General features: G+C 35.7%; 1 protein-coding gene across 5 annotated transcripts in view; it reads right to left on the reverse strand.

The window, feature by feature from the left end:
- Positions 1–2,003: 2,003 nt before the first annotated feature.
- Positions 2,004–13,102, reverse strand: part of Dora (zinc finger SWIM domain-containing dorado) — a 35,786-nt gene continuing 24,687 nt past the window's right edge. For 2 of the 5 annotated variants that reach the window (XM_088227808.1, XM_088227805.1), the window contains exons 16-21: positions 11,856–12,131; positions 9,562–9,836; positions 8,835–9,076; positions 7,431–7,661; positions 5,328–5,477; positions 2,004–4,290 (exon numbers count right to left, since the gene is read on the reverse strand). In XM_088227808.1, the coding sequence (XP_088083934.1) occupies positions 4,224–4,290; positions 5,328–5,477; positions 7,431–7,661; positions 8,835–9,076; positions 9,562–9,836; positions 11,856–12,131 (1,241 nt within the window). In that variant the 3' untranslated portion in view covers positions 2,004–4,223. The remainder of the gene's footprint in view (positions 4,291–5,327; positions 5,478–7,430; positions 7,662–8,834; positions 9,077–9,561; positions 9,837–11,855; positions 12,132–13,102) is intronic. The other 3 variants (XM_088227809.1, XM_088227807.1, XM_088227806.1) reach the window with 3 other exon arrangements.

Consider the following 13,102-nt stretch of genomic DNA (forward strand, 5'->3'; position numbering starts at 1 on the left):
AACTAATAAGTGATGATTTGATGCAAATAAATGTTCATTTTAGTCCTTTCCCTCACGACTGAGGATGGTGGCTGCACTCATCATTATTTTTGTGGTCTTCCTCCAGGTAGTCCTGTTCTGGGCAGAGCAGAGCATCAATCACTGAAGACCCTAGCGTAGATTTAATTATAGTCCTTAAAATGTAACATGATTAGAATGGCAGTTGTCAGAAAAAGTGAAAACATAACTTTATTTATATTGACACACAAAAAATCATTTGTGTCTGGCGTGTAATTTATTTTTTTAATACAATGCTTGAAATATTAATATATAAAATCAGCTTTAAAACTAAAAGAAAACTAAAATAAACCTAATTATTAACGACGTTCTTACAAGGTTACATCATTTTGCAAAAACATTAGAGATGGGACAAATTGATCAATGTAAATTGATCGAATAAAAAAATAATTCATTTGATGTTGTTCATGAAAAAAGCATAAATGTCTCATTTTTTTTTAATAGGCTTGTTTTTGCGTTATTTATATCAATTTTCGGAAACAGAGTTTCAGGATTGCATGAAATAACTGATAAAATCGATTTGATCAGTGATCAGTAATTTCCCATCACTAATGAAATTAGTTTGATAGCTGTCATTCTAATCAAGCTATATTTTAAGGACTATAAAACACTCCATCGGGTAGGTGAGTGACCTCTGGATCTTCTTCCCTCCACTCCACCCATCACAACAGGCTCATCAAGGCTGTCTGGTTCTCTCCTGGCAATGTGTCTAAAATACTGGAGGATGCCTCTGTGACATATAGTTCAACAGTCGATCCCCAATATTTACTTCATTCAGTATGGACATATTTGTATGAATCGCCGTCCATGAAATCAGGAGCATTCTTCTCCAGCGCCACATTTCAAAGGCATCAATCTTTTTTCTCTCAGACTCTCAATGTCGACGTCCAATGTTTCTACTCCGTATAGGAATATGGAGAAAATCACAGTTTTGACAAGTTGAACCTTCGTATTTTTGGTAATGCTTCGATCCTTCCATATATTGACAGGTCTACCTGTTGCACCTTTAGCCGTAGCGATTCACCTTTTAATTTTTTTGTCCCAACCACCGGTTTCACTGATGTTTGAGCCCGATGCATGCACTTATTCAAGATGATTTAATATCTTTAATGAAGAAAGTTTATTAGCTCTATTGATCGCTATTAGTCTGGTCTTACTTTGGTTGATACTCAAACTGAGTGCCAGACTTTCCCTCTCAACGCGATCTAAAAGTATCTTCATCTCTGACTCACAAGCTGCCACACCGGTGTTGTGTCAGCAGCTAATCGCAGGTATGAGGTTTTTCTGCCTCCAATACTGAAAACAGCCTTCCTGCCATCGAGAGCTTTTCTTATTATATACTCACCATATATCTTGAAAAGACCAGGGGAAAGTATACATCCCTGGCGAACGCCCTTTCGATCCAGAAAGCTATCAGATAATGCATTATGAAAGCTGATCAAGCAGAACTCTTTGTATAGAGACTATTTAATAGATGTATCAGGCGTTCGGAGACTACCATTTCATCCAGTAATTTCCACAATTCACTCCACTTGACACAATCAAAAGCCTTACTATAGTCTATGAAGGAAGGTATAACAGGTGTATTGAACTCTCACTTGTCTCAATTATCTGATTTATTCCCTATTACTACATTGCAATAACTTCACCAGGATGAGACAATCGAGAACTTGAGCCGCAATAATATATTTATGTTTTTAAACTCATTGAAATAACATTATATTAACACTTATATTTAACCCGCAAAAGCGAAAGGTTCTTCAGACAAAAATAATTCAATTCAATTACTATTATATAATTTTGAATCCTCTATCCTTACTGTTTTTGTGTAAATACATTGAAGATGTCGCGAAAGCGATGAAACAGGTCACTGGTTATTCCGAATTTGAAGTATGAGTCGTCTTTTATTTCTATAGTATAAAAAGGAAGAAATAAAAACCAGCACATTTGAAATTCATTTATATTATTAAAATTCACTCGACACCAACATTTAATAATAGACCAAAGATCGACAAACAACTGTAATGAGCCAAGAGTTATATAAAAATAAGGTACTCGCACGTTTAATTTTAAATTTTCAATATAATTTTCACACAGAAATCACGAATAATAAAACGTAATTAAAAATATTATGCATTAAATTTGAACTACCTAAACAATTTAGTATTGCTGCAACAGTGAAGGAGCGACACACAACAAGGGGGTCAAAGGAGAGGGGATGACACCATATCACAACCTGCGGCCATACACTATATATTGGCCCGACATATATTCAACAACCAGAGGTTACAACTTCTCCTGCTGACTCTTGTGAGCATCAGCCCGATAAACGCCATGAAATCTTTCCCATAATAATAACTTTATCAAGTGTAAAAATAGTCTTTATATGATAAAAATTATGATGTAAATTTAAATATATATATTTATGTGTGTGTGTATATCTGTTTTATTTGTGTATAATATATAATAAAGTCAAACAAAGGGACAAAATCTCCAATATATTAACAATGGCTAAGTGTCACCGGTGAAAGCGAAATATTTAAATTGATGTAAATAAAGACGATATTTGTTCATTTCTCTTTTTTACTAATCTACATTTTCTAGCTAGAGCTATATTTAAACGGCCAACTTATTCTATTTAGTCACTAGAATAATATAGCATAATAAACTTAATATACATATATGCCTATATGCCGCGAATTATGTTCAGACTGCAGTTGGAGTTGTGACGGGCGCTCGCGCCAAACGGACAATTTCAAGGCAATGAGAGAATAACCACGGGCGGATGTGGCCAATATCAGCTCACATTCACACTTCTTGGGAGATCAATTCTTCAGTTCCTATTTATAGCGCTATAAGTGTGCGACATTAAAGAATGAACAGAAATCATTTCTCAATGTGTAGATCGTGTCGGTTAACCTATAGTTAATCCTAAATAACCTTAATCGTTAACGATAAGTAGCGGAAATATGGGTGTTTTGAAAAGATGGTATTCTGTGGCCGAAACTGTCATTCATTAAAAGATGGTTGATTCGGCGGTCACAATTGGAAAGACAAGTGTTGCCTGTAAAATTAACAATTAGCGGGAAAAACACTGAGAAAATTAAAACACCAAAACTTTTGTCCCGAGTGACCGCCATTTCATTCAATTCACGTATCGTCAAAGTTGAAAATAGATTTAACCTAATTTTTATCCTTATTCTTAGTAAAATAATATACTTCAGACGTAAATTCTCTCATTTACGAAAGAAACTTGCGAATCGCACATTCTTCCAATAAAATCTAAATATAGAAGTGACGGTATAACGCAAAACCGTATTCTTTTTAACGATAATAATCATTATCTATAATAATGCGATGTCAAATGGGGTGATATGTACACAAACCGCATATCTCGCTAACGAAAATGTGTATTCGCTTGCGGCGAATGTCCTAAAAAAGAATCCATCAAAATCTGCAGAGATCAGAATTGGTATTTTGTAACCAAACTTGAAGATATTCGCAAAGACAATGATTTACCGTCAAAAATGCGGGAGAACTGAAACATATAAATATAATATATTTAAATCAGACAATACTCGATATTACGAATCTACCTAAAACAGTCTATGCTTCGTGAAAAGAATGCATTAAGAAATAACATCTCATCTACACTATCGTGAAATCCTCGGATTAATACTACATTTTTGTCGGAAGGCAGATTTTAACGAATTAACGAACTCTAGTATACAATATTATATTTCTCTTGTATATTTTTCAAAAATACTTAGCGAATTTTAAGCTAACGCATCATTAGCCATGAAATCATTTACTTATGATAGAATTATAAATATTTTCGATTGCTTCGTAGAATATTCCGAGCTGACGCTGAAACGAAATCTGGGATACATCTAAGAGCGGATGTATACTAATTTATTCTACTCCACCGAGGAAAAGGACTACAGTAAAAATGAGTATTAAATTAAACGAATACGAACACATAAATGTAAGTCCTAATGTAGTTTAGACTAGGGGGGCAGAAGGGAGAGGTGGGGGGGTCAGGTGGGGGGGGGCACGGAGTAGCGCTGGCGGTACAGCAAGTCGAGCAGCAGGCGGCTCTCCACAGGCAGCTCGCCCTCCGCAGGGGCGGGGGGGGAGAGACTGCCGCCAGCCGAAGGACACCTTTGTCATTTGCCGCTCGCTTGCAGAGCTGTGTTTATCTGCGCCCACAGGTCCTTCTGGCACGACTTGGATCTGAAATTACTTTTTATACTTAACTTTGGAAATAGAAAATGTGAATATTTATGGTAAAAATCAAGGAGATTTTCACATCTTCATTGCTTTCCACATTAAATTGCTAAGTGAGAACTCGCTTTTAAAAAATAGTATTAATGTAATACATCGTTAATCGTCCGATACAGTAAAACTTTTTTTATGCAGGGAGCAACAAAAAAAAGCGATGAAAATGATGGAAGTGAGGAAATGAAAATTGTATGAAAAAAAGGGAATTACTCCCAAATGTTGAGGTCCCATTTTTTTCCATACATTCTCATTAAAATATTCCCCCCAATCAACGTTTTTCATTACCCCGATTTTATTTCGAAAATTTTTAAAAACTTATTCAAAGACAAAAAATTCCCAACCACATTATTTTAATCACATTTTATTTATTTATAGTTTTACATTGTTTGTATTAATTTTTTTATACAGAATAATGTTCCCTCACTGGGGTGTCCCGTGCCGAGGGAAACATTTTACAAAATGTGAAACATGCCTAAGATTAGCTATTTAACAAAGTTAACATAATAATAACAATAAAAAAAAACATAATAATAACAATAATAACAATAAAAAAACGTAATTAATCCAATTAACCTACTTATAATTAACATAATAAACAATAAAAAACAAAAATATTCATAAAAAACATGACCAATTTGCAGTATAAGGAGTGTAAGAAATGTATCAAAATTCACAAAAAACCATGTAAAGCCTAAAAAACCTTAATATTGGGTATGAAACAAAACGGGACCAGAACATTTCGGTATAAAAAACGAGAAAATGTAAAATTGAGGAACATAAAAATGAGGTTTTACTGTATGTAAACTGGAAACACTTACACTCTTATATCAAACAAGTATTAAATTACAAATTAGTTTTTTAAATTTCAGTGCGAAGTGGCTTAGAAACTGACTAGAATCTGATAAACTGACAATTGAACTGGTGTTTATTCTGGTAGTTCTTCAATAAGTATAAATCAAATCAAAGATTTTATGTAGATGGAAGTGTACCTTCGAATGCATTGCAACCAATCCTTGAATTGCGCCGTCCCCTCCGGAGTAAGGTGAAGTGCAGTACGTGCTGACACCACAACGTTGGCAAACTCCTCATAGTCCGAAGCCGTCAGGTGATACAACATCTGGTGCATGCACTGGATATACCTGAATTAAAACAAGTTTTGTGAGTTGGTCAGTTTTACATGTGTATTAGATGGGACTCTGTGCTAAATAAGTTCCTGGTGTCACTGCGACCTGCGTAGATATATGTCCAAGCCTAGGTCTTTGAAGAGCCGGACTACTGAGTGCAGTGAGTGCTTTTATAAGTATCGGGCAATTAGGTAGGATAGAATTAAGCTTCCATTATGACATTGTTTGCGGGAAATGAGTAAGATACTAAAAAATATTTCAAAATATGCAAGCTACTGTAAATGTATTTTCAGACGCAATTTTTAAAACCTGTCTGCTGTTCGGTGTAGATTGGTCGCAAAATGTCCACAATGCGATAAAAGTGTAACCGAAAGTAGTAAGAGTACATATGTACTTTTTGATAAAATGCCCAACACAGTTTTAAACATACATAAACAGTGTTACTTAACTAATGTGTGTTAAAATACTCAGCTGGCACTTGGGTGTCAGAATATTTGAGACGGGTGTGGTCCGTGGGAAGTGTCACGGACTCCAGATCAGGAGGTCCCAGGTTCAAATTCTGCTCTACCACAACTTGTTTCCCATTTTCTAACATGGACTTTTTGCGACTAAAAGAAAATGGCTACAAAATTGAAATATTTGGGTGAATCATAAGAACGCAAAAAATATTTTTTACTGAAAATATTAAAATATGATGAGACATAGATACTACGGAAACTGTATCAAGATTAGGGTTATAATTAACCAGATATTATAAATAAACTAATTAGGTGCCATAGTGCCAGGTTTCAGTTAGCTGAATTTTCATTTAATTTTTGATGAAATCAAACGAGTATGTGAACAAATTTATATAGATATTTAAATGTCAAAAGATAAAAAATACTCGTAGCAAAATAAAATTCATGGACTCTACGGGCCTTAATTGTGTGTTACAATAAACTGCATAGTTTTAAGTGTGAAAATATGACACTTGCAAGCATAGAGTGATTAAGTGATTTTCTATCTCTTTTTTTTAAGGCAATGTTACATTTGCTAAATCTAAGATTCTGTGCCTGAAAATCACACAATATGTGAGACAGAGAGCGCTGTCAAAACATAATAAAAGAAGAGCACAAGTGAGATCATTTTCTTTTCCACACCGACAGCCTCTACAGCGTTTAATCCCGTTTAATCTCTAATGCTCTTGATTATGAAATTATTCTTACCGTTGTAAATGAAAAATAAATTTCATGTAAATAATCCTCATCGCATATCATTTAACCCCTTTGATCCCTTAGCATAGATTTAATAGTTTTTGATTTTTTTCTTTTTGAATTATGTTATTTATAGCTTGAAAACAATTGTAAATTTTTTTTAATTTTTAAAAAAAATTGTGGTACAAATATGTACCATCAAGGAATTGTAATTTAAAAAGTTTTTATATTTCCAATATGATTTACAGAAACTAAAAATAAAAAAAACACTATAAAAAAAAATTGAAAGCCCACATTATAATCAAACCACAAAAATATTTCGAAAAAAAACTTACTAAAAAAACTCAGCAAACCTAAGAGTAATTTTTTGGAACTAATTAATTTTAAAAGGCCAGAACATTAAAAAATGTCCAATGTAATAACAGTGATTAATTACATCAAATACATTCTCAAATTAAAGATATGTAAATAAATTATAATACACCAGGACAAATTTGTACCGTCAGAGGAAAAGGATTAGTAATCATGACCAACATAGTTTTGAATAACTGCAATTAAATAATATCAAATAGATATTATCTAACAACGGATATTATCGCAACAATTCGATTAGTGGGGGAATAACTTTCCTATTTATTATATGTCAGTGCACATGATCAAATTAGAAAATGAAAAAATTTCTTGGTGTAGAGATATCACCCGTGCTTCAAATACCTAGCAAATAAAAGGGTAGAAACTTCTGTAAATGTAAATTAGTGTAGATAAGTGAACTTACATCTGTTGGCACTTCTGAACGAGTGGGGAGAGGGCTCCGCGCAAGTGCTGCATAAACAGGGCCTGGTTGTTACGTGCGAGATAATGCGCCGCCTCCATAGCCAAGTCATACAGCACAAAGGGGCTGACAACGGAGTTCACAGCACACAAACAGAACTGTTGCAGGTACTGCGTCCCCAACTTCTTCGACACTCGCAATAACCACTTCACGTTCTCGCCATATGGGGGCGTCCTAGAACACAATACGAAGAAAATTAAAAAAAATTGTTAACTTACATATTATTTATAATAATAAATAACACTTTTTATCTGAAATTATTCAATATTACAGATTTGGTATACAAGCCGTATTACATGTATTTGGTATACAGGCCGTATTACATGTAAAATTATTAAACAAGAAATTGATCAGAAATCTGAACATAATTTTAAAGAAATATTGTATTTAAATTTATTGTAACAGAGGGAAAACATTTTTGAGAAGGGAATATGGAAGTCTAGGCATTTACAGGGCTTATGACCTGGCCATTGGCTGGTTTAAGTGGCCACTTTACACACTGTGTAACATTCACCATTCTGCCCACGTTTAAACATCCACATTTCCTCAACTCTTCTATCTGGATATGGTAAACATATTACAGTAAAACCCCTGTTTTATGTTTTTAAAGGGAGCAACAAAAAAGTGTAAAACTGAGGAAAACTCTAAAGTGAAGAAATTAAAAATGTACGGAAAAAATTCGATCAGAAAAAAATATAATTATTGCACTAGACTATACTAAATATACTGCAGAAAAATTGTAAGAACTGTCATAATTGGAGATTATTCATATTTACCAAAAAAAAAACATGTTTAAATAATTTTATGTAGGTACTCCCCATTTAAAACATGAAAATAAAAATTTGAATTTGCATAAAATACATACGTAAAAATGAGGTTTTACTGCATTTAATTACTACAAAAACTTGTAAAATCACATCCTAAGATAACAAAGAAAAATCTAGATTAATTCCTTCGCGGTAGTAGTGTTACTTGGTATTTCACGATGTAAAAGTAGATATATAAACAAGTACTCCTATCTTTGAAAGTACAAACTGCCCGTGTATAGGTATAACTTCCTAACTGATCAGCAAACATAATAAATATGATGATTAGAAACACAGGTACAACCATAACGGCAAAATCAAAAGTTTCCAGAAAATAGCCCTCACCTGCTCATCTAACAGCCATGCCACGTAGAGTAGGCGGGCAGCGTTCCTAGTATTGTTCAATAGGAAAAGAGCCACACCTAGTATACCTGCTATACTTGTTCTGCGGCGGTCGTCCTGCGCGTCTCGAACGCCAGCATGCCCACATAGAGTAGGCGGGCAGCGTACCGGGTATAGTTTAGTAGTAAAAGAGCCACACCTAGTGTACCTGCTGTACTTGTTCTGCGGGCGGTCGTCGTGTACGCGGCGCGCCTGCGCCTCGAGCGCCAGCATGCCCACGCGGTAAGCGGCCAGCAGGGCGCGCAGCTGCTGCGGCTGCGGGGGCTGCGGGGGCGCGCGCGCGGCGGGCGGCGCGGGTGGAGCGGGCGCGGCTCGCACAGGGGCGGCCACCCAGTACTGCACACCTGGCACGGGCCCATACCCGTACATCTGCTGGCAAGCCTAACAATGTAAACATTATTAAAAAAGAAAGAGTTGTTGGAGAAAGTCCAGAGCAGGGCAACTAAAATGGTAGTCTCTCTAAGGAACAAAAGAGTGATATAAAAAATGTACCACATATTCAGTGTATTATTCTAATACTAGAAGCGTGGTAAATATTAATTACAAAATTGATAATACAAAACAGACGTTTCATTTTCGCTAACCTAGGTCACTAGTCTCAAGCTGATTTTAAGTGTTGTTTACTTCCTTACTGGCGCAGTGGTATTCAAATTTATACCACCTGGAAATGCATTTTACAGTTTTTTACACTTAAATAGTCAAAGAAATAAAAGTAATTAATATTTTTTTATCAAAATAAAAAGCTGCGCCTCAAAGAGTTACCGCAGTGCCCTGGGCGGGCTCTAGCGATACCCTCGCATGATTTCGGTTGGGTTTTATAAACAAATAAATAAACTGCATTATCAGCACTGAGATGGGTTAAATACCTGCACATGATGGGGTGGTGGCGGCATGGGCGGAGGGCGGTGGGCGAATTGTATATGTAGAGGATGGTATGCGAATCCATAGGGGGCCATCTGTATAGGGGCCAGGGGCAGGGGGGCGAGCGGCGCGAGGGCGGTGAGGGCAGGAGGGGGGGCCTGCTGCATGGGGGGTAGCTCTGGCTCGGGCTCCATGTCCTCCCCCGGGGGGCCGAGTCGGAGGAACAGCTCATACCAGTAGTGGGCCACTGTGAATAGCACCTCTGGATACACTCCCCCGCCTGGTAAACAATCGTTGTCGTTATTTACAGTATTAAACCGGTATAGATACTCTTCTTTTATATCTCCCAATCTCATATTTCTCTATCCAAGCGGAAGAAGAATCTGAGATCAATCATCATTCAGAACAATACAATTAGTGTTGTTATAATTTACCCAAATATTTACATTTTCAAAGAGGTGTAAATAATTCACTATTAGAAAATGGAAATCAAGTTGGAGTAGAGTGGGGTTTAAACCTCGGACCTCTGGCCCGTGAGACACTAGCCACAAAACCACAACCCAATTTATATATACAACATTAAAATGAGACAAGAACAGGCAAAACTAATAAACTGGGAAATGAAATTATACAATAAATTACCAAACAAAACTAAATAAAAGACTCAGACAATGTTTACAAAAGATGTAAAAATACTATCATTAACAATAGAATATGAATTTAAAAAAGAAAAATTATTTTGTTAAATGAATGTAATCCATAAAGGTTTAAAAATAAATAACAAAAAAGCCTAACAGGAAATAAACAGACTTCAGTTTTGTGTCCGAGGGACGAAGAATACAGTTGATGTGAAATAGAACCAAAACCCTATACAAGTATTTATAACATGATGGCTACTCTCAGGTAAAAAAAAACCTGATTTTTTTAAATTTAGTTTTTAAAATAATTCTTAATAATAAAATTGTAACAGGAGTAAATTTTTATTTCGTGCTTAAGAGGAAATACGGTCTGACTTTTCTTGATACAAATACATTGTCTCTCTGAAATAAGGCACTAGAGCAGGGACTTTCTAAACACTAAAGATATTGGCCTCGTGATGTAGTGGTCAGCACGTTTGCCTACTATGCAAGAAGTCTCGGGTTCGATTTCCAACATGGTTAACGTGAAATATACTTTTAAAAAGGTGTTTATACACTAGAATATTTCATAGTCCCTGGACTGGTACCTGAAGCGTAAGACAGATCAATGACAAAAATTATCAAGATTCACAATTGTGGTTTTATCTCCTGTCTTCGGACGTATGGTATAGAAATATGATAAATAAATTTGAAAAATGGAAAAGGTACAGACACAGTAAATTTCATTCTGATACTTAATCTAAAAATAAAATCTGTTTCAGGGCACAGAAAACGGAACAACGAAACTTCGATACTGTCAATTTAGTTGAGCATAATTGAACGCAGTTATGGAGAAAGCAGCCAGCCATAGAAAAGTGAAACTGAGATAATAGCACCTTTGTGAAAAGAGTGAATAATCAAATACAACAGTTGGAATGTTTTTGACTTTGAAAAATGATAAGCAATGAATACATTAGTTTTTTTTTAATATTACATACAAGAATCTAATTGTGTATTTGACCGGTTTTAATTATTTTTAAAGTACCGTAAGATTTTTCTAGTGCTGTAGGTGTTTTCTGCAAATCGACCAATGCCGTTTTTGTGATCGACACTATTTTCAGAAGGTGATTAGTACAGTTTTTTTTAATGAAAGCGGTCTGGCTGTTTTTAGCAGAACATAGAATTGACCTTATTACACCTGATAACACCAACATCTCATTTTTCCAAAATTGTGGACAGGCTGCTTTCTGCATAACTGCATTCAATTAGTCCGATGTGCAGTTGTCTTTTTTTCACAATATCAGGGAGATGTCTATGAAAAAGTGACAGAAAAACTATGTTAAAATACCTATTCACCAAATTTCTCTACCACCGCATATCCTCTTAAACGGCTCTCGTAGACAGTTGATGTTTTTAACACACAATAGTTTATATAGCCTCCATCAATATTTAATATCAAATGATTACCCAATAATGGCTTAATCGTGTGTCGCCTTAAGATGATGACCACGGCTGGTATTCCAAACCCTCTCGCAGCCGTATTATCTTGTGTATTTACATACAAAATACATGAGAAAAACTATTTTCTCGTGCCGCGAGTGTTTCAGAATAGCACCCCACAAATGGCATGTTTTTAGTGTCACAAAACAATACTCGCCTACAAATTGTTTCCAAACGCATACCTTTAGCCGCATTCTCCACCGTGAGGCACGCACGCTCGAGCATGAGGTCGCTCTGCTCCTTGCACTGTAGCACAGCACGTGAGATTTCATTGTGATTGAGGGCGTGCGCGTGCGGCAGACAGGACAGCGCTAGCTCGGCTGCCGAACGCACAAGCGCGGGCTCGCAGCCCTGCGAGGCGCGGTCCGCAATGCTGGCAGCCTCTGGTGGGGTCAGGTGACCCTCCCACGTGTCGATGAGGAAGGATATGGCAGGGGCGCCGATGTCCATGGCTTGGCCTGAAAAGATATTGAATTTATATTATATGTTTTATCTGTGGCTTGGATCTAAAAATGCCGATGTCCTAAATTGCAATATTACAGGGGAGTAATTTTTCAGCCATTTTGTGGTGTCATAAAGAACTATTATAGATGTTTAAAACTAGTATAAATGAAAAAAATATTACCACAGCCCAATGTCAAAGGTGCCATAAGTCATGAAAACTGTTTTTTTATTTAAGTTCAACATTCAACTATATCTGGAATGTATTGGAATGTAGTACACTGCCAATCTCCCATAATTTAAAAAAATCATTATAACCGCATATGGAGTGCATAATGACACTTTAACATGACATTTATTTATAATCTTTTATAATTTGTCAAGACTGACATGAGACTGGCAATACGAAATGAGGCAGTCATAACCTTTATGCGCCATAGCATGACAATTGCTAATAAGGCTTTGCAGATAGATGCTGGGCTTCATTATCCGGAATACAACAAATTTTAGTAGTACCGTTAAATTAGAGCATTAAATTGTACCGTAAAATTTCTAATAATAAATATTTTAATAAAAATGCACTACTTTGAATAACGTCACTGGTTCATATGAACCATCCGATGATATGAGAGCTTTGAGGGATATCCGGTTTGGTCACCGTAAACGAACCAATAAGGTAAAATGGTATTTTCTAGACTCGATTTATGAGGCTGCACTTCAGCTTTTATTACAAACCACACTATTTTTATTCTATGATCTTTGAATTCGCAGATAACATTGTTTTGTCGAAAAGTAGAAACAGTTTACATAATAAAAATAAATTTGCACCATTTTTAGCGGCACCTTTTCGTGAACATGCATATTTTCTGTTCCAAATTTAATTTCTAATTGTGAGAGCACACGGAAGAGGGATGGTTTTAATGTGATTTTTATGGTATGTTTTTTTGTCAAAAATACAAATATATTGTTTTAAATATATTTATACTCA

Source organism: Micrasema longulum, unplaced genomic scaffold (assembly GCF_059751315.1).
Source record: "Micrasema longulum isolate JH-2025_06_02 unplaced genomic scaffold, ASM5975131v1 h1tg000541l, whole genome shotgun sequence".
In the NCBI taxonomy this organism is placed as follows: Eukaryota; Metazoa; Arthropoda; class Insecta; order Trichoptera; family Brachycentridae; genus Micrasema; species Micrasema longulum.